Consider the following 22,305-nt stretch of genomic DNA (forward strand, 5'->3'; position numbering starts at 1 on the left):
AAAATATCTCCATGGAATTGACATTTCCACTGGTTGAGCTGTATTTTTTTTTTTTTATTTCATTAATATCACTTTGCTTATATCTAAAGCCAAAATAAAATCAACAACCATAACATATTTACACACTCGCAACATTTCTCAGTAGTATAGTTCATAATACTTTTAAAACAATTTTTAAAGGAGACATTATGCTTTTTTGCATAGTGTGTAATGTTGCTGTTTAAAAGATTACAAAGCTCCACTCAAAAGTGAGATATATCTAACAGAATCCACTTTTCAAGAACTACAACGAACACCTCGTCTGAACTACAACACACTTTTTCCGGATCTTATGAAGTCACAATATTGCTCATTTTAATAATCCCTGCCCACGGAATACACAAAAAAGTTGGTGAGGCCTGGCTGAGCTACGCTAGAGAAGATGAAGTGTGTTGTCGCTGTTTTTTCCACCCCCGGAAAAAGTTTGTCCTAAGTCTGATGAACTTTGACGATGAACAATGTATCTTTACCACTGCATTATAACCTTAATGTTTGCCTGCGTGCTGCACATTTTACTGAGAACAGCAAACAGACAGATTATGCAGGCAATATGCTCAAAAGGTTCTCCTGAAAGACATAACCATTCCCATTTTGTCTGGACAATCTGTTGTTTATGGTTAAAACTTGTAAGTATATCTGGTAACACTTTAGAATAATGGTCCGTTACCGTATATCTTATTATTTGTAGTTGTGTTTTCTATTAACAGTTCCAATTCTAATGGTCAAAGGTGGGTGAGAATGTGTTGGTTTGCTGATGTAAACGACGAAGTTTTGCCTCCGCTCGCCTGCTAACTAACAATACAGAATTGATAGTGTTTACTGTAGCTTTTGTAAGGTCTTGCTTTTGTAAGACTTCACCGCCCCTTAAGAATATTATCTGTGATTTTTGCGACTGTTTGTATTACCAAAGTTTTCTGAGAAATATGATTAAATGGTGGATAACACTCTGGAACGTCCTGTGAAATTCGTGCTTGCATGAAGTCTGTGCATGAAATCCATTCAGCACAATCCTCTTGTTCAGGGTCTGAATCGAGCCTGAAATTATTTGAAATTGACACCATCCTTAATATTTATGCCAGAGAGTAGAGTTTGCTGTTATGAAGGAGCGTGACATTTCTCCAAACCGCTGCCAATCACAAAACCCTGGGTCAGCTAACCAATCACATCACATTTCGGAAGGAGGGGCTTCATCGAAAACAATGATTTCAACCAGACTGGAGATAGAGAGGAGCTGTATAATAATGTAATGAACAAGTGTATGTGAAAAATAGTGCGTTTTTTTTTAACAATCAAGAATGAAAACATATTCTCACCCAACAAATTCAAGACTTCATAAAAGGGCATAATAGGACCCTTTTAATCAACTGATAATGACATCTGCATTGCATGCAATTAATTATATAATTATAATTATATTAGATATAATAATAAGATATTAATAAGATATATAAGATATATTAGATATAATAATAATTATATTAGGTTTTTTTTAAATGTAGACTGTGTGTATGCTGTTGTATATATGCATAGGCCTATATTACATATATTCAACAACACTGTAAAGTTGCTGTCTTCAATTTAAAATTGTAAGTACAATGAACTTTTAAGTAATTTTTATATTACTTTTTTAAGTAATACAGATTTTTTTTTATCTGTGAATCTTGTATAACATAAAAAAGTTGAAATTGCTTAACTTACTTTGATGAGTTAAAGTAACTCAAAGTATATAGTATATACTGTATATATATGTATATATATATATATATATATATATATATATATATATATATATTCCATACAATCATCTACTTCCGCGTATACGGTGCCAGGTTCCGGGGGCAGCAGTCTATGCAGAGATGCCCAGACTTCCCTCTCCCTATAGACACTTCCTCCAGCTCTTCCAGGGGACACTGAGGCATTCCCAGGCCAGCCGGGAGACAGTCTCTCCAGTGTGTCCTAGGTCTTCCCCGGTGTCTCCTCCCATTGAGACCCCGGAACACCTTCTGCAATTGCAGATTTCAAACAGAGATGGTGACAAAGAGGAAAAACTGCAGACTGCAGCTTAACATGAACGACCAATGAAAAATATCTTCTAAAGCATGAATTAATCTTAGTTAATGTTTATTAGATTACATTAGATCTATGAATAGTTGTATTTTCATTTACTAAGGTTAATGTTTAAGATTAAAAAATAGTTGTATTTTTATTTACTAAGGTTAATGTTAAAGATTACTGTCTAAGTAACTGTCTTCCACTGTCTAAGATGCATCTTAGCATCCCAAGGAAAATGTTTTCTGAAGTATGTGGTTCTGAATGCATTTCCTTCATAGACTCTGAAATAAAGGTAGTCAGACTGTCTGTGTTTTTTTTTTTTTTTTTTTCATTGAACTTGCAACAGTAATTGAAGCAGTTCCCATGGGTGTAGTGCATTTGGGGACGTTAAGTGCTGTCTCTTGTCATGCTATGTTTTTGTAAAATAGGTTCTTTTTGTCAGTTTCCTGTGATGTTCTTCATTGTTTTTTTTTCTTCATTTATTTATTTATTTCTTTAAAGTGTGCAAGAAGCTCCTAATGCTTGTTTTCCATGAGAGGCTCTCCTCTATCCCAGGGGGCTGTCAGTTGTGGAAGGGCCTCCATTTTCACCCGTCACTAAGATGGCCCATCTACCAGAACACACAAAGTCTTGGCAACTCAGCTCCTGAGAAATGGACTACCTATTGAAGCTGACACCCAGAAACTTTCTCTTTTCTACCATGTTAATGTCTCATACTTGACTGATGTGACTGAAACTTGCATTGCACAGTATACATTGAATTTGTCTACATTTTATATAAATTCTAAACTTATTTTGATAGGCTACTTACAATTTTTCAGGGGTTTTTATTAGAGGGACAGAGGACCTGTCCGTCTAATAAAGAGGACCTGTTTTTTTTTTGTTTTGTTTTTTGAGATTGAGATTGATTTTTTTGATGATTTATAGGCCTAGCTACAGTTTATTAGGTTTTGGGTACATAAAGTCTTGGCTCTAAAACTGTTTTCAGCATTTCAACAGTCTGATTATTGTCAATAGGAGGGGGGGAAAGATACTGCTCATTGAGCACACCTTATTTTGTGCTCCAATGGTGGATTGTTACAGCCTTTTAGGCTTTTCGGATTAATTTAAATGACATAAAACAATAGCCTACATAAATTAGCAAAAATGTTACAAACGAACATTGTAATTTATATACATTTATGATTAATTTATGACATGTTTCAAGACATTGTGACAACTTGACAATTTGTATTTAATTCTCCCTGTTTAAATTCACATTAAAATTGCAATTCTGCTTTGGTAGGCCTACTTCAATTCACAATTGAGAACTGAATCGCAAGTCATTTTCCCAATTTAATTCTGAACTGAAAGGGGTATAATGAATAGGCAAAATTCCCCCAAAAATGAAAAATCAGACATCATTTAGCCTACTCATGTTGTTCCAAACACTAAACAAACATATATTGAAGAACATTTGTGGCTTATTTATAATTCAAAAACTTTATTATTCACTGATTTCTTCTGGAAGATTGTGGTTTATGTGTCATATCCTCATCAAGGATGTAGTGTTGTGCTGAAGCAGCCTACGAAATTTCCGTAGGTGACGGAGCATTTCCGTAGTAACCTGTCTGGCCTGCGCTCCTTCATCGCTGCCTGAAGCAGCGTAACTTTAGAGTTCATGCTTTGGCTGTCGTGACAGCTCGACTGGCGCGACCAGCGGATTTCAAGGGCTGGAACACCTTTTTTCGCGATCGAAAGACATACCAACACAGCCAAGATGTTGAATATGTGGAAAGTGAGGGAGCTGGTTGATAAAGCGTGAGTATTGTGAATGTTTTCATAAGTATTTTTGGTGTCTTGTCGGCTACCTGTTGAGAACAAGACACGTACGCACTCATTGACGTCACACACTCTCGAGACAGCAGCTAGCACAGTAGCTAACTACATCTTTGTTGTCCCCTTAAAAGACGACAGTGTATATAGAACAGTCGTTTTCCAGTCGGTTACTATACTTTATCGGACCTTTTCACTTGTTTATCACGGCTTAGTTTTGTTTGCAAGACAAACGATTACCTCAGACTTCGTTTCTTGAACTCAGTGGCTAATTTTATGACAGTTGCTAAACTTATGTTGGCTGTCAAAACACGGTGCTTGTGTACCAATAGCAAGTGCTTTTCATACCAAACTAGCGTGTCGTCTGTTAACATTATAAATGAGAAAATTCTTTAAAAGCAAAGTAAGAGCACACGTTTTAGTTGAAATAGAGTGACCATAACTTTCATATTTGACAGCTATTTCCAGGCATTGTGCAAGCTAATCAGTTAGCATGAAATGAAAAGCAAATAATTTGCCTTATTTGTGTGGTGTCCGATGCTGATTAATTGTCAAACTTTCTGGTTGCAGTCCTGTTAGAAAGACTGTAACGTTAAGTATAAAAATGGATGCCTAGCTGCTATTTTGGAGCCAATGAGTTTCATGGAAACTCCTGAAGTTAGACTGAAACTTGTATTTTAACCATTTAACCAAGGACAGGAACTGAATTTTTTTTTCAAGAAAAAAATTCCAACAAAATAAGTGTTTTGTTTTTGTTAAATGCGTGCATAAAATGCGTTTATTACAAATTTTACAGTGCTTTTGTCACATGAAAATAACATTTAAAAGATAAACATTTAGGCTACTTTGAGGTTAGTGGCATTCTGTAATTTCAGTGGTTTAGTCCAGTACGACATGCTGTCATGTTTGCCTTTACATAATAATTGTACTTTTTTAAATTGGAAATGATTGGGTGTTTGTGGTTTGCTATTGCTGTGATCTAATGTGAGTGTGATCTAATGTGAGTTGCCCTGCCCACATGCATCTTCAGAGAAACGCATCAGAGAAGAAATGGCAAGAAAGAGGGGACATTATTTTGATTAAAGATTATGAGGGCATGTGAATTAAAAAATAAAACAATGATTTACACAGTTAATACTTTTTCAGACTACTCCAGTATTTCATTTTCACAATTTCTCAGAAACCATTTATAGGTTAAAGTCTTGCACACAGGCACAACTGCTGTCTTATGAATAGTTTACGTGGTTGATCAAAAGGCAAGTACAGCTATTTAAAATTATGTATGTCTTGAGAAGTGCCAAGGTCAATGACAAATCAAATCCCCTTCATAAAATGAACTGCTGGTCATAGTCACAGACTACACTTTGATTTTATTTCCGTAGACTTGTGTGTCTTAGAGTCGGTCTGTCTGTTTACTCATTTGATTGAAGAACCAAAATGGCTTTTACTACTGTTATTCAACAGAAACTTGGGGAGAATGAGTTTAGCTTCAAGAATGACATACAGTATAATGATCATAAAAGAGGTTATTGTGCAACTCTCAACCTAAGGTTTTTTTTTTTTTTTTTTATCCTTCTCTGACAGTACAGAAAAACGGTCACTGAAGGCCTTAATTCACAAATATGAGTTTGCATAGACATTTGGGTGTTGCCTAACTGGGTACATCCCTGATACTGTGTCATTTTCTTTTAGATAATAGAGACTACAATTAAATATTGGAGAAGCAAAAAGTTTATATCTTATATGCTGGATATTGAATATTAAGCAAGTATCAACACCATCTCTCATCATGACCTGCAAAATAGCCTAACCCCAAAAGACAAACAAAAAACATTGTCATTTCCTGTTTTTACAGAGCAACTTTGAAAACAATGTAGCAAGCTGTTGCCTGCAAAATCGGTCTGTCATCTCCAACAGTATGATCTTTTTTTTACAGACGATTTGCCAAGTGTAGCCATGGGTGGACTGGCAAAGTGTGTGGAATTTAGCTTCATGCTGGCTTGTTCCAAAATAGTGTGCAAGTTCTGAGATGACACAGGAGTGCTTTAGTGTTTTTTGTATTTTTAGTATAAAAATATTTTTAGTATTCTTACCACAGGCTCAAGTAATTGTGAAAAGAATTTCAGTACCTGAAATTAGAGCATTGTCCTCAAGCTGTGAAACCAGTTAATGCAGCTGACCGGTTTGGTATGTTTTTGAAGAATTGAGACACAATTGTTTTCCCCAAATTTTTCAGGAGGAGTAAATTGCATCCTGAAAGCATAAGCAAACGGATGTCTTGATCTTTTTTTTATCAACTCTGCCAAACTATGCCAAAGTTACTTAAAGTAATCTTTTTTTTTTCTTTTTTTTTTACTTTTTCTTTGGTCGTTTTAATTTTATCTTTGTCTAGGTGATTGTGTAATTGAGTGATTAAACCTTGAATAAACAAAGAGAAAAGGATGTAGGGAGATTGTATTTTATTTTTGCGGTTTACCCTTCCATTGAGCAAGACAATACACAGGTATTGTTTCAATAGGCTGTAAAATGAGACAAGATCCACATTTTCAAGATCTGTTTTTTTTTTTTTTATAACCACAAAAAAATCCAGGAGTCGGAAAGATTCAGGACCTCATGGTGCTTTCGATCCACCCTCTATTCTCAGAGAGCCTGTCCTACACCCCACCCATATACTGAGATCTCGTGTGTCTTGTATAACCACTCTTTACTCTGGTAATGTCCCTCTGGTGCTAAACTGGTTTCACATAATAAGAGCTTTTGGTGCCCTGCTTCGTAGCTTACCGTCCTCTGGTATTCGAATGAAGGTGTGGTCTGAGATTTGATTATTTGAATAACTGTCCTAACTGTTTTGTTCCTTCAATAAAAAGTTATGCAACCATAGGAGATTTTTAAATTGATAACTCACACACTATATAGATATAGTTTGAGTAGGGTGTGTTTTTCTGTTTATTTATAATCACTGTTGATTAAACAATAAACAATTCGTAGCTTAAACAACTTTCGTAACTTGAACGAAGCGCGTTGATGCGGGTTGTTCTCACTCTCTCTCTGTTTGATGTGTGTGCCCGCTCTTACAGCAGAATGGATGAAATAGCAGTAGACATCCCCTTTAATATAATTTCCATCATGTTCAACTAATATTAAACTGATGTGAAACAGAATCAACTTTATTGACATCCACTTAAAGTGCCTATAACAAATATCACCTAATGTAGATGATTAGTGAAGGCACGTGCACGTCTGCTCAGTCTCACAATTCAGTTAATTTTTACAACTGATTTATCAAAATGTTGTTTTTATAAGCTTTCTGCCTTTCAAGTAATATTAGTAATATATTTAGCCTTTGCTGAAAGGTTCTTTCCGTCAGATTATCACACAATCACTCTGAATAAAGACTTTTTTTTTGTTTTAATCTCTTTTTCACAGAACCAATGTTGTGATGAACTATACTGAAACTGAGTCTAAAGTTCGAGAAGCCACCAATGACGACCCATGGGGACCCTCTGGACAGTTAATGGGGGAGATCGCCAGGCAAGTGGGGTTTTTTGATGGTTTACTTGTGACTTGTGTTTTTTTGATGGTTTACTGTGAACTTTATCTTGACTCTGAACCTGTCAACAGTTACACATATTTACGATATGGTTTACGATCTTTGGTTTCAATTCAGGGCTACGTTCATGTACGAGCAGTTTCCTGAGGTAATGAATATGCTGTGGACTAGAATGCTGAAAGACAACAAGAAAAACTGGAGAAGAGTTTACAAGGTATGCTTTACTGATGACGAAACAGGAGTTTTGTTTTGCTGTAATCGGTCCTGAACTTTACTGTCCTTTCTACCTCAGTCTTTACTGCTGCTGGCGTACCTGATTAGAAATGGATCTGAACGGGTGGTCACGAGTGCAAGAGAGCACCTGTATGACTTGCGTTCAATTGAAAGCTATCATTGTGTAGGTGAGTTAACTGCACAAAGGCAAGAGCTTATATAAGTTTTCATCTTCCATGTACACTGTTTGATGTCTCAAAGATATTGCAAAGTGATGGATGATTGGGCTTTGTGTTTCAGATGAGAATGGCAAAGACCAGGGTATCAATGTGCGTCAGAAGGTAAAAGAGATGCTAGAGTTTGTCCAGGATGATGACAGATTGAGAGAAGAGAGGAAGAAAGCCAAGAAGAACAGGGACAAATATATAGGCGTGTCTTCTGACAGTATGTCGGGTTTCAGATACTGTAAGTCCCTAATTTCCTTTTCTAGGTCGTATACATGCACACACACACACGGTCCTCCCCATCATGTTTATAAGGTGTTTTTATATCACACAGCAAACACATTTATCATAAGGAATTTATTTAAAAGGGACTATCTAAAAACAAGGATGTCCCCTGTCTCATCTCCACTGTTATTATCCTTAAAGAGTTTGCATTGCCAGATGAGTAAACTGTACTTTAGCTTTATTTTGAGACCCAGCATAGCTGCTTTTTCACATGACAGCATAAATTATAGTTTTGGTGTCCTTGATTGGGAAGGAAAGAAGGCAATGCAATGATTTGTAATGGCTGTTTCAAATTTAATTTGGTATCTTGTTTTAGTTTGACAGTCCTTTTAAAGTTGAATGAAACTTGATATATACTACATGTCTTTTAATGTGATTTTGAGATGGTGGCTTGCAAATTTATCCAGTAATGTAACCACAGTATAGTCACAGAATATACATACAGCTTTATAGCCTCATCTCAATTCTCTTTATATTGATATCGAGTGTTTGTGTGTGAATCTTATACCTGGTCATATTTCACCCTACCCCCTGAAAAAAACAAAAAACTAAATTAAATTATATATTTTTAATGTAATTAAAGTTATTTTGCATAACATTAAGCCTGCATTTTTGCATTATTTTCATCACAATTAAGCACCCCCTTGATAAAAAAAGTATTTAACAAAATTAACAAAATACTAATTGTAAATTAGTTAAATTAAGTATTTATTATAACTTGGTAATATTTATTGTATTGGCTTTAATTTATGCTTAAGTAATTTAATTCTAATAATAATCACCATTTAGAATAGTGGACATTTTTACAAACAACCTCAAAAGAAAACATAGTAATTTGAATTGGGTCGGGAATATGTGCTTAGTTGTCATAAAAATATATCAGTGAGCTTGGGTGAAATGTGACCCAGAAATGAGATTCACCCTTTTATTCCTTATTGTCATATATTTATTCTAAATGAAGCTTGACTATATAATATGTGTTTGTAGCATAACACACTGCTGTCCTGTTTATGCATTCTGCAGCGGAGGACAAGTTTGATTTCAAAGAATCAAACTCAAAATGGGATGAAGACTGGGACAAAAGCAAGGGGGCTTTCCCTTTCAGTGAGAAACTGGGAGAGATCAGCGATAAGATTGGAAGCACCATTGATGACACAATCAACATGTTCCGCAAAAAAGACAGGGACGACTCACCTGACAGATTCAGGTCAGGACCCCCAGGCCGTCTCACCTTCCTGTCTCAGATCACCTGGAAACACCTTTTCTCTCTTTTTTTTTTGTTACACAAATAGCAAAAATGTTATAACTAATTAAATGAACATTTGTTACTGATTGTGTCTGAACTGATTGTGTTTTGTCTGCTTGTTCTCAAAGAAAGAAAGCATTTTGTTAATAATTTTACACAAGCGTATACTTTATCTCTGTATAGTGAGGCAGATGAGGACCGTCGGGGAACGCGAAACGGGCAGATGGGGAAATCCGAATTTAAAGATGAAGAGACGGTGACAACAAAAAGCGTCCAGATCGTCCAGGCCACGGAGACCACTGCCACTCGTAAGAGAGGTGTTCCATCCAAAACGATAGACCTGGGAGCAGCTGCGCGTTACACTGGCGATAAACCCTCCACCGACTCGAACACAAGCCAGGTAGAGAAACATTACTATGAAACAATACTAGCACTAGTCTTTTTCTGTGTAATTAAACCTCTGAAGCACTTGGACTAGTCAAATATGCAACTTCAACAAGAGGTTTGTTAGTAAATAGCACACAAATAAAAATGTTAAACTTGAAAAAAAGAGCGTACTTTACACTGACATCTTGTGGTAGATGTTAAGAGTGTTTTCCGTTTGTCCTCTCTTTGTTGCTGTAGACCACATCAGCAGTGAACCAGCCTAGTTCTGGTCTGGTGGACTTGTTCTCGGCAGATCCTGTACCTGCTCAACCAGCCTCCAAAGGTGACAGTAGTAACATCTTTTGGTTTTGGCAGAGGAAAATATTTTAGATTTTTTTAAATTCTCATTTATTTGCTTTGTGGCTCAGCGCTACCTCAATTGCACACGTAAGAACAATTCACTGTGGGGTGCTTGGGAGTGGTAGTATTGAAGGGTTCATCCGTATTGGAATTAGGGTTGCACCAACTAGTCGATTAGTTCTGCCTCACTAAATCCAAAGAGTGCTTTGACCATACCAATGCTGCTGACATCTGAGATGGTCTGTGTTCAAGACAAAAAAAATCAAACCATCTTGAATGTATGCTCCATTATCGCTGTGAAAGACGATACAGAAACTACAAGCAGGACATGACTGTTTTTGCAATATTAGCAAGCAGCATGACTCATTTACTAGTCAATTAGAAAAAAACCTTCTGCATGGGCAGCCCTTGACTACTTATTTCACATATTTTCTAACCAGCATGTCACAAAGGGCATTTTGAGCTAGCGGCGCTGAGTCTTCATAAAGATGCTCTCCGCTCTGGAGGGAATATTACCACTCTGCTCACATGCTCTGGTGTGAGACAATGTATATCTTCTTCTGTTGTCTAAGACTTGATTGACAGCTTTTAGATACATTATTGGCATCTTGCCACCCTCTGGTTACATGAACGTATCACCACCGCATCAGAATCGAAAACATGGGGATTTTTTTTAAAGACAATAATCGCACAACCAATTCGATATTCTATAATAAAATCAACTAATCGAAATTCCGAAAAATCGTGACTCATCCCTCGAATCGAGCAAGTATTTTTCCATAGGAATGAACTGAAAGGCTTTCCCTGTTCTGCTCGCTCTGCACCCGTGGACACGTGCAACCGTGCGCACTAGTTTCAAATTGTGCTTTACCAACCATTAGCCTATTATTCCTAAAGGGTAACTAAACCCTAAAATAATTTTTTTTAGTTAATGATCTGTAAGACTGGGGCTTTACTAATGCTGTTCATTGATTTCAAGTAATTTGTTTGACATTTGGGTATAAAGTGTTTTTATTCTACAATATATGGTGTAAAAACAGTGCTGCCCTCTTCAGTGAGGCCAGCAGGGGGTGCTCACCCTGTGGTCTGTGTGGGTCCTAACGCCCCAGCAAAGTGATGGGGACACTATGCTGTCAAAAAGAGCACCGTCCTTCGGATGAGACGTTAAACCGAGGTCCTGACTCTCTGTGGTCATAAAAAATCCCAGGATGTCTTTCGTAAGAGCAGGGGTGTAACCCCGGCATCCTGGCCAAATTTGCCCAGTAGCCTCTGTCCATCATGGCCTCCTAATCATCCCCATATACACCAATTGGCTTCATCACTGTCTCCTCTCCACCAGTAAGCTGGTGTGTGGTGAGCGTTCTGGCGCAATATGGCTGCCGTCGCATCATCCAGGTGGATGCTGCACATTGGTGGTGGTTGAGGAGATCCCCCCCTTCTATGTGAAGCGCTTTGAGTGTCCAGAAAAGCGCTATATAAATGTAACGAATTATTATTATTATTATTCAGGTTGAACGGTGGCTACCGCAGTTGAATTATCCTATTGGAAGTTGCGGTGCCCTGTGACGTAAGAGGGTACTAGCTAACCACGCCCTTGCCTACAGAGAGACCCGTCTCAGGTGCATGCCTCCCCCTCCGCTGGGCTCTGCCCACTTTTCCAGCATTTTTTCAAATATTGCCAGTGGCTGGAGTCAGGCTCTGACAAGGGGTTTAGTTACCCTTTAATGAAAAACACAACAACAAAACAGTCCAAATACAAGTTCGCTTTAAATTTCGCTTTGACACCAAATATTCCACATAATCACCTTGTTAGTTCAGCTCCTCACTCTTGTAATGATTGAAATCTGACTCCTGCTACTGATCTGTGCTGCGATTCTAGCGATATATTAAAAAAAAAAAAAAAATCAAGTGACGTAGCCAGTGTTGCTTCTGAACACCGACTATCGTAGAAAGTCTAGTAGTCGTGCAAGCTGTAGTTGATGTTCATCAAGAATGGATGAGGAGATAAGTGAAAGTAGAAAGAAGCGTTATGCCTTTAGTTTTGCAGTGTGGATGTATCCCACTGAAAAGAAGGGGTGCACAGATAAGTTTAGCATATGCACTCTCCTGCGCTCCTGCTGCCTGCTGAAGCATTTAGTCACGGTGGCCAGATGTCAAAGCAGTCCCTGGTGGGTGTGTAGTGCTGAGCAGATGTTTAGCTCTCCTCCTAACTGTCCTGCTCCCTCCTCCAGCATTCAAACAGCTGCATATTTCCTCCTCTACATAACTCCAGCCACAGGCTGCTGGAATGTAACGTGAGTTACACGCAGGGAGTGCGTATGTCCATTACAGATGCCAACAGATGTTTCTTATTTGTTCTTTCTCCATGTTTGTCTTTTTCTTAGGAAATTAGTTAGGAATTGATATGTTTTGCAAATCTAGAATGTCATAATTGAACCACCCTCTTTCATTTTAGGTTTACAATCTGACCTGATTGGAGGTTTTGCTGATTTTTCTTCTTCTGCAGCTGCAGCCACTCTTCCATCATCACCTGGTATGTTTATAGCCTCTTAACACACTATCAGGTCAAAAATTCAACCTGAAACTCTTTATTGTTTTTACATCTTCTTACTACAACTTGCACTACTGTTCAAACGTTTGGGTCAGGAAAACATTCTTAGTTTTATTCTGCATGGCCTCGTTAAATTGATGAAAAGTGACTGTAAAGATTTCTATTTCAAATAAATATTTCAAATAAATGCGGTTCTGTTGAACTTTCTATACATCAAAGAAATCTGACAAAAAAGTATTATGGTTTCCATCAAAATAATAAGCAGCACAACTGTTTTCAACTTTGATAATAATAAGAAATATGTATTGAGTGGCAAATCAGCTTTTGAATCATTTCTGAAAGATATGTGATACTAAAAAACTGAGTAATGTTGCTGAAAATTCAGCTTTGCATCACAGGAATAAATTACATTTTAAAATATATTCAAATCTAAAATTATTGTAATAATATTTAGCAAGTTTGTTTCACTTTATTTTATTTTTTTTTATCAAATAAACTCAGCCTTGGTGAGCATGATATATATATTTTTTCATTTCAAACCCTTAAAAAAATAAAAAATAATCATACCAACCCCAAACATTTGAATGGTATTTTCAAAACTTACTAGTCGGTGTGTTTCCTAAATGACAAGTCAGTTCATTGGTCTCAAGAAAACTATAATTAGGCAGGTTTTGGGTTCACATAACCCCAATCAAACATGTTTCTGAAGACTACACAAGACAGAAACAGCTGGACATTGTGGAACTGAATGGAACAGAGCACTGAGGTCCTGTGACATACTTTTAGAAGTTACACTTTCTTAAACTTAATATATTCCAACTTCTAAATATAAATCTATAACATACAAAATATGCTATGTCCAAAGACATCCGTCTTAATGTGCATAGCTTTAACAGTAGTGCTTTGAAGGGGATGAGAAGGTTTTAATGTTTTAACAGTCTAGCACAATATTTAATGTGCCCTTACTAATAATATCAGAACTAGTAACCAGAAAATCTGGATACATTTGTTGAACTTAGTTATTGATTAGTCGACCATCATGACAGTAACCATACTGCTCTTTAAAAGATATGCAAACAGAAAACTTTTTTTTTTTTGGTCTAAAATGTAAGTTTTTTTCTACTTAAACTTGCATGTTAAAATGAAATCCTTAAGGGAGTACAACTTGAAAGACACAAAGTGCGTATATGTGTGTGTTTTTTATGATTATTTAAATATAGTTCTGGGAATATAACAGAAGGCAGTTTTTTTTCCTGCTGGACCAGAGATTGCTATCCTCAGCTGCCTGTTTATGAAATACTCCAAGCAGAAAGCTCTTAAATAGTGAAAGGAGGAGGCAGCCATATGGTGGGCTGCTGTGCTAAAAGCTAATGAGCAAAGACACATTTCAGCTCTTGTTGGGTGTGACACATTCCCCTCTGCATTTCTGGGACAGATCTGAAGTGACTGAGAGTCTGAGATTCGTTTGATATTAATCCTTCTTCAGTGCCCTGATCATTTCATTACTGGTTCTCTTACATTTCTATATTTTTGCGTTGCTCATTTGCATGCAAATCCTCTGTTTTATTTGCTAGATGATAAAGCCTGATGTGAAGCAATATTTTGGATTAGTGCAGTTAAGGCACAAATTTGCCTTTTGATCAAAACGCTTTAGAACTATTACAGCTTCCTTCTGTGATACTTGAGCTCTCTATAGTATTTGTGCTCCTCTGCGCACCATTTCATCAGAGACTTTTGTGTTTTCTCAGCCCCAGCGTCTAGTGGAAATGGAGACTTTGGGGATTGGAACGCTTTTCCTGCAGCCCAACCAGTCGTCCCGGCAGCCCAGCCTGTCAACTCTGTAGGAATAGACCTTTTCTCAGGTCTGCAGGTGGCCCCTGCTCCTGCATCCATGGCACCCTCATCTGACCTTTTTGACCTAATGGGCTCCTCCCAGACCACTAACTTCAGCACCTCCCAAAGCATGAACTTCTCCATGACGACCTCTCAGACCATTGGCATGCCAACGTCCAAATCACAGGTGCCTGCTGGCTTTGAGATTTCCCTCAATGTATCTATCTATATAATATGAAGAAAGAGTACTCGATACATAATACGGTCATGATCTTTTAGTTCAGGACATCCATGCTTTAAGGAGCACAGTCTTTCCCACTTTTATTTGTTATTGAAGCTCCAGTTGAGCTTGTCCAATTTTTTTTTTAATAGGAAGTAGCTTTTAGTTTACATCAACAAAACTATGATTTTCTACTTGCAGGTGGTACTTACAATTTAATTTTAATGGATGACAAATGACATTACGTCCTTGCATTCAAGATGAGTCATCAGTATTTTTGGTTCATTTTCTGAGAAGAGAAAAATTAAAAACATTACTGTTCAAATGTTTGGGGTTAGATAAATAAATAATTTTGCCTTAAATTGATTATAAGTGACAGTTAAAGTATCCTGAAAAAATGTATCATGGTTTCCATAAAAATATTAAGCTGTTTTCAACATTGATAATAATTTAAAAAAATGTTTCTTGAGCAGCAAATCAGCATATTAGAATGTAGGATCATGTGACACTGAAGACTGGAGAATGGTGAAAGGTGCAGAAAATCCAGCTTTGCCGTCTCAATAAATAACATTAAAAAAATGTATTGAAAAAGAAAACGGTTCTTTTAAATTGCAATAATATATTAAAATTGTGCTGTTTTCGATCAAATAAATGCAGCCTGGGTGAGCAGAAGAGACCTCTTTCCAAAACATTCAAAAAATCTTTTCAATAGTAGTTTACATTTTAAATGTGTATATTGACTGGTAGATAATTTAGTAAAATTTTAGAATACAAAAATTGTCTCAGTGCTAATAGACTAATAAATCCCCACAACAATAATACATGTAAGCCATAAAACATTTGATTAGGCAGAGTCATTGTACACGTTATAGTTTTAACCTAACTTACAAATCTGTACCTATGCATTTTATTAGGTATCACACCCAATTTAATAGACTTTGGTGTATTGCCGTCCCTCAATGTTGTGTTTACAGCACAAAGAATCAAGATGAAACCTAGTGATGTAGAGCCTGTATTGCACATAGATGTGGTTTTCATTCAGATCCCCCATCTGTGGAGTACTTAATGCAGCTCATCTAAGTGGAACTGCACACTAAACACTATTTACGCAAGAAAAGACGATTTTGGCCGGGGTTCAGAGCCAGCGGTTTAGAGTGCAGGCAACATGAAAGCGAAACGAGCGAGGGTTAACACGCAGCATCGGCACAATTTTCCACCCACCCCCTCCTCATTACCCATCAACCCCGGTCCCCTTGGGATGCCCATCACAGAGAATGGCAGAATGAGGAGGAACAAGTTTAAGTCAGAAAACCATTAAATTGAAACAAAAGCCTTGCACAGAGATAATATTTGCATGCTAAAAGCCTGACCTACTTTAAAATGGCAAGTTTTGTTTGGCTAAAGAAAAAAGCAAACCCCCCCACCCTATAATTAGAGGGACTTGAGATGCATTATAACATGCTGAAATAATTTTAGGGGAAGACAATGCCTCTCAACCAGCATTTCTTGTATAGCTCAAGAGTCTTGATAACCCTGAAAGACCACAGTGCAATGTTCTGGAGTATTAATACTGCCTTTCATCTTCTCTGACTTGTGTCATTCTGCCATTGGCAAACATTAATGGCCATCCGAGAATTTTAATTACCATGCTTGAATTGCAGCAGAACAGTATCATCTCAACAAAATCAGAAGAAACATTGTTTTTGATCATATGGGTGCTGTCAAAAATGGTTTGTCCTAAAACTGACTGACTTTTCTTTTGGTCATTGCAGCCACTGCAGACTATGGGGGCCTCACTGATGCCCCAGCAACCGATGGCCCAGAAGCCCAATCCCAAAGTGTCTGTGCCTTCCACCTGGTCCAACTCTAATGTAGACATAAGCTTGGACTTCCTTGGCCCTGGCATGCAGCCACCCAAACCTTCTCAACCCACACTCAACATGATGCAGCATGGTAAGCGTATATACCTGGGCCAGTCCTGCTCCTGAAGAGCCACTGTCCAGCAGAGTTCAACTCCAACCCAAATTAAACAGACTTGACCCTGCTAATCATGGCATGATCTTACTAGGCATACTAGAAACTTCCAGGCAGGTTAGTTGACGCAAGTTGGGTTGAATGTCTGGGAAAGGATTGAATCTGAAGTTCAGTAAATTAAATGAGCTCTAAAAAGTAAAAAAAAAAAAAAAGTCTGAGTCAGTTAAAAGAGTCTGTATGGGATGAGGACATGTTAAAATGGGAAGGCAATGATGTATACAAACTAGAATGAGATGAAGAGATAAATCTGCCATGTTTATTTTCTCATTCTTTTTGTTATATTTTTCCTCTTTAATTTTTAAAAGGTGCTAATGCTAAATATAAAGTTTTATGGTATAAAACGGAAATTTAGGATATTTTATCAAAATCAAGAACCTTGCTGTTAGTTTGAAACCTTACGGCGTTTTCATTTAATATGTTCACATTTTTCCAAATAAGATAAAAAAAAAATCATACTTAGCAAGGACAGTAAATAGATTTTATAATGTTGAAAAATGTTCCATTTTAAATAAATGCTGTTTTGTTTTACTTTGTATTCAAGAATCCTGGCAAAAATCAGTTTCTACTAAAATATTAAGCAGTGATATTAATATTAAAGTCCCCGTGAACCGGAAGTTGCAAACGATTTTTCTCCAGTGCAGTGACGTATTTCCAAGTGAAACGGAATATTGAACAGAGGGCAGGGTTTTACTCTAGCGCTCCTCCTCTCCATCTCTTGCTCAGAGCAAACTAACGGTTTGAGGGGAGTGGTTAAGCGTTTCCCCACCCAAACTGTGAAGCCTACGTCATCAGAAAAAGAAACCATTCCAGACCGGAAGTAACTTTTCAGATTTTGATTAAAGATTACTAAGGTAAAACATTTTTTTAATATATATTCACTTGCACGGATTAATTGTTCACCACAAGACTAGTAATATGTGCTAACAAAGTAAATAGGTTCAATTTTGATTTCACGGGAAAATATTTTTTAAATAAAAATAGTTTTTGATCAAATAAATGCAACCTTTGTCAGCATAAGAGACTTTTTTAAAAATCTTTCCATTCCAAAACATTTGAACGGTAGTGTATTAAAAAACAAACACATTTAATCAGTTTGACATTTTATACACCGAAAACAATTGAGGACCTAAAATAAAAAGATTCGGATTATTTGAATGAATTGTCAGCCCTTATTTTATTTTTCTGTATCCTGCAATAGGAGTTCCGACTCCTGTCAATATGATGACTCAGGGCTTTGCTGGAATGAACCTGGGCATGCAGGCTGCCACTACAATGGTCAGACCGCCCACCAACACCATGATGGGAGGAATGAACATGGGGATGCAGCCTGGCATGATGGGTAATGTCATGACCATGCCACCCATGGGAGGGATGCCAGTCAATCAGGGCATGATGGGAATGAATATGAACATGGGTATGTCTACAGCTGCCATGGGGATGCCAGGAAGCATGGGTACTGGAATGGGGATGAACCCTGCCATGGGACAGCCTAAACAGGATGCCTTTGCAGATTTTGCCAACTTTGGGAAATGAATTGCAAAGTATTAAGTGAACAATCTTTCAGGAGATGTGACCATGAAGAAGCTATGAAGAGCTAGAAGACAAAGACTACTTGAAAGATGTCAAATAAAGCCTCACAGGAAATGTTTGTTCATATGATGCTGATGTTCAACTGGATGATTATATTATTTTCAATGTTCTTCTGATTCAGCTGCACCAAGGAGCCCTGATGAGGGTGGCTGGTTTGTTCTGAGAATCATTTCAGTCATTGCACACACACACTCACGCACGTCCCACGTTTCCATTGCGTCGGGATATCGCTTTAAGGAATGTGATGATAGTGAATGACTCTTGATTGGCCTTATCCTCTTATATAGCTAGTTAATTTAACCCAGGAAATATTTGGGTTTCTAATACTGTTGAAAAATCCTAATAATCCATTCTGGCCTTTCCTCTACTCTGCCTTAAGATGATAACCTGTAAATATTTTTGCGTGCAGACAATAAGTTATTGAGTTCCATGATTAACGAATTATGACGGTGAGGATTTTTGTACGGAGTAAAGCTTGTGATCACTTTGCCATTTTGTATTTGATTTTAACCATTTTCTGAAGAGAAATGAAGTACTCTAAAATCAAGATGATAGAATTACAACTCCAAATCAAAACCTTTGTGGCCTTAAATAGTAAATGTGTAATCTGATCTACTTTGCATCTTTATGAAAATTTGTCATTAAACACATGGTGCCTGTCAGCCTTCCTAAAATAAATTCTTTATACAATATGAAAAGTACAGTATTTATTAAAGGTACTGTTAAAGATGATACATATAGAGTGGTCTACATATATGCATACACTTTTTTATGTTTTTGCATGGTTAACTTATAAGGAAGAGTGGGTAACTAAAGGATATCTGAACCCGATATGGGTTCGTATTTGTATGCAGGTCTGCTCATGCTGAGTGTAGGGTGAGGCTGTGTGTTTGGAAACCCTGGTAGCACTGTGTTGGATGCTGTATCCAGAGGACCATCACTGTATTGTCAATATCATGTTTCTGCTGACGCTAATCGAGCCCCTCTCTTCCATTCTGAGGCATTTTACAAGCAGAATGACCAAATTCTTCCTTTCTCGTTTCTTTCTTTTGTCCCCCTGACGGGTTGGTTTAGTTTTTTTATAGTCGGGTCTGTTTGGTTGGGGAGTGTTACTGGAAACACTATATGTTTATGCAAATCTACAGCAAGCAACAAAAAACAAAAAACAAAAACAAAATATTTCTTCCACTGAGAATGTTTAATTTTTTCAATTTCATACAATGACTTGATTGTACTTATGATCTTTTATGAATGACAATAAAGAGTTGATTTCTATTTTCATTGTTACGCTTGTTTTTATCCCCTAATCAATCTCATGTCTTAAAAATAGTCTGTTCTTGGAGTCCTCCATGGACCTGGCTTCAGATGTTAATTTTGCTGTATTAATTGGATGAAAGCAGTAGAGCCACATGTCCCATTTCCACTGAACTTTTTAATTGGCATTAAATGAATACATCACATTAACTGACAAGGAAACTGGCTACTGTTCCCAGTGTTTATGTATACATTTTGCTCGGTGTAGAATGATTCTGTATCCTACAATTACTTTCTCATATCTATTTTCTATCCGAAAACATGTTCCCCTAGCCAGTGCCAATAATCATTTTATGCATGCAACAAAATGTTGGACTTTTCCACATAAATATAGAATGGTTAAAGATACTGAGATTTTCATGGCTTGATTATTTGTTTTTAAAAAATGTAGAACAAGTGTTAAAGCATAACATGATATAAAGCATTTTATATGTACATGTAACCAAGTAAAATCACAAGGAACTCTTAGATATAAATAAAGTGAACAGAAAGTGTTTTCATACTTTCAGGATGTGAGAAATGTAAGCCTAAAATATGCAGAAAGGGGGAAATAAAATTCAAACATGTCAAGACAAAAAGCCTTGAGTGCCACATGCAATTTCCAACCTCAAAAAGCTCAATTTATCCATTTGTACGGATTTTATGAAATCCATGGAGAAATCCAAATGCATTTTTTACACTAAAAGAGATAAATATCATCATATAGAACAGTTTTCAGTTTGACATTAAAATAAGAGTGTATTGTCGGGCCTAGAGTTTTAGTGAGATTGATCAATTACTTTCATTTTAACCAAGCAGTGAAATGAATATCAGTAATGATTTGTTAAATAGATTTCCATTTCCCCAATGATAAATTTATAAAATGTGTAACAAAAATAAGGCTAAATTTGAATCAGTGTCTTACTTCCCCCTAGTGGTCATTCAAAACAAAAACAAATAGTGTGTTCAGTATGTGACATCAGCTCATAAACCAAACAAAATTAAGGATTTTCTCAAGGAACATTAAGAATTTTTTTTTTTTTTTTACATTAGCACATTCCTTTCACCTATTGATATACATATCAATATGATACACTCATATTATGAAACCTTTCATGGAGAATTATATTTACACTTTAATATTTCATAAGGACAGTATCTAGTCCTGTTGTACGTTTACAAGAAGAATGTTTTCTCCTCGTATAAAAAGCTGATTAACATGACGCGTGTGCACTCTCCCATACTTTACTTTAGGCTTGCTTTCAGATTGTTGTGTCACTTTTGATGTACTCCTGTCTTTCTCAGAGAGTTCCTGGGTATGTTTGGGGTCGGTTCTACTCCTGGTTTGGTCTCGGCTACTGTGTGGGTCTGGCTTTAAGAGGTTATCTCCTCCTTTCCTCTCAACCGCACTGAGGGCCACAGTCTCTTGAACTTTCAGTTTTTCAAATAGCTGTAATAAAAAAAAATTGATTTCTAAACAATATAATTATATTACAGAGCGTAAACATACAGTATAAACCACTGTACATAGAAAAAGATTTTTCTATTATAACCAATCAAGATTTGACATGGTTATTCGTAATATTCAGGTGTATATTAAAACATTCAAATTAATTACCCTTGTGACAGTAAGAGCTTTCTCGTGATAAAGAGCTTGTCCCAAAAGAGTGTCCCTGTACGTTTCATCCACATCCACCATCGCCTGGCACCAAAAGAACAGAACTAATAAACATTTATTAGTAACGATAATATTAAGTAAAGGTGTTTTAATACTTACCAGGTTCCAGAATTTATCAAATGCCACCACAAAGCCAGAACACACTCCCCGGAGCCCTTTAAAGGTCCGGATGTGAACTTTAACTCTGATTTTCTCCTGGACGCACCTATTGAGCTCTCCTAATGGACTGCCTGTATGCACTGCAAAGATAGACACAACCTAGTGAGCTATAATTATTTACCTATCTAGACAGCACTAAGAATAACTCACCTAGCACTTTTGGCTTAGAATCCACAGTTTATTGTTTACTACCCTCTATTGTTTACTTTTGTCCTCTAACATAGACAGTAAAGAGAGAAACGTACGTGGCATTCTGGTAAGCACATTTTTGGCCGCTTTTCGCTGTCGAGGTGGTCGCTTGACTCCGCTTCCCTCTCCCTCCTCCTCAACCGGGTTGTGCACCATGAGTTTCTTCAGCCTCTCTATCCTCTCTGGGTCTGCTTTACCTTTCTGTGCTTTTCGGAGTCTTTTCTCCACATTTTCTGGTTTCGCTCGGCCTCGACCGCCTTTCATAAAGCTCTCATATTCTGCTATGTTATTAAAGCACTTGATGTTCGGGTAAGGCAACGGCACTTTCGGGGAATACAGAGCGAGTAAGGGGTCAAACTTTTCCGAACTGATATCCAACTTAGTTTCGACATCATCTTCGCCAGTCTCTAGCTTTTGGCCGGGGGTCTCAGTAGTGGTTTGCTGTTCAGATGTTTGAGAAGGTGCTGAACAGCGCTCACTTTCCGATTCTCTCTCACTCTCCTCCATTTTTGAATAAGCGGCAGAGAGACGGCAGGAGAATCATGGGTAACTTATCAGTGTGTGAAGCAACAGACGAAAACCATCGATGACGTAACTAATATATTAGT

At 37.1% G+C, this 22,305-nt stretch overlaps 2 protein-coding genes across 2 annotated transcripts; one reads left to right on the forward strand and one right to left on the reverse strand.

Moving 5' to 3' along the window:
- The first annotated feature begins 3,700 nt into the window (after positions 1–3,700).
- On the forward strand, positions 3,701–19,653 carry clint1a (clathrin interactor 1a). The gene is made up of 12 exons (XM_039664535.2): positions 3,701–3,891; positions 7,333–7,437; positions 7,574–7,670; positions 7,749–7,857; positions 7,970–8,134; positions 9,202–9,385; positions 9,608–9,824; positions 10,049–10,133; positions 12,606–12,683; positions 14,450–14,721; positions 16,527–16,707; positions 17,987–19,653. The coding sequence occupies exons 1-12, from the start codon at positions 3,851–3,853 to the stop codon at positions 18,319–18,321; spliced, it is 1,869 nt and encodes a 622-aa protein (XP_039520469.2). The 5' UTR covers positions 3,701–3,850; the 3' UTR covers positions 18,322–19,653.
- Positions 18,789–22,266, reverse strand: lsm11 (LSM11, U7 small nuclear RNA associated). Its single transcript, XM_039664538.2, has 4 exons — positions 21,754–22,266; positions 21,449–21,588; positions 21,290–21,373; positions 18,789–21,121 (listed from the first exon to the last, which is right to left on the reverse strand). The coding sequence occupies exons 1-4, from the start codon at positions 22,202–22,204 to the stop codon at positions 20,831–20,833; spliced, it is 966 nt and encodes a 321-aa protein (XP_039520472.1). The 5' UTR covers positions 22,205–22,266; the 3' UTR covers positions 18,789–20,830.
- Between the last annotated feature and the right edge of the window lie 39 nt (positions 22,267–22,305).

This window comes from Pimephales promelas, chromosome 9, assembly GCF_988280905.1.
Source record: "Pimephales promelas chromosome 9, fPimPro1.hap1.1, whole genome shotgun sequence".
Taxonomy (NCBI): domain Eukaryota; kingdom Metazoa; phylum Chordata; class Actinopteri; order Cypriniformes; family Leuciscidae; genus Pimephales; species Pimephales promelas.

Excerpts from the sequence above, each read along its gene's own strand:
- clint1a (XM_039664535.2), top strand. The coding sequence starts at position 3,851 with ATGTTGAATATGTGGAAAGTGAGGGAGCTGGTTGATAAAGC. Across the intron at positions 8,135-9,201 it reads TATGTCGGGTTTCAGATACT|CGGAGGACAAGTTTGATTTC; the intron begins GTAAGTCCCTAA and ends TGCATTCTGCAG. Across the intron at positions 9,386-9,607 it reads GACTCACCTGACAGATTCAG|TGAGGCAGATGAGGACCGTC; the intron begins GTCAGGACCCCC and ends ATCTCTGTATAG.
- lsm11 (XM_039664538.2), bottom strand. The coding sequence starts at position 22,204 with ATGGAGGAGAGTGAGAGAGAATCGGAAAGTGAGCGCTGTTCAGCACCT. Across the intron at positions 21,589-21,753 it reads TGTGCTTACCAGAATGCCAC|TGCATACAGGCAGTCCATTA; the intron begins GTACGTTTCTCT and ends CTATCTTTGCAG. Across the intron at positions 21,374-21,448 it reads TTGATAAATTCTGGAACCTG|GCGATGGTGGATGTGGATGA; the intron begins GTAAGTATTAAA and ends TTTTGGTGCCAG.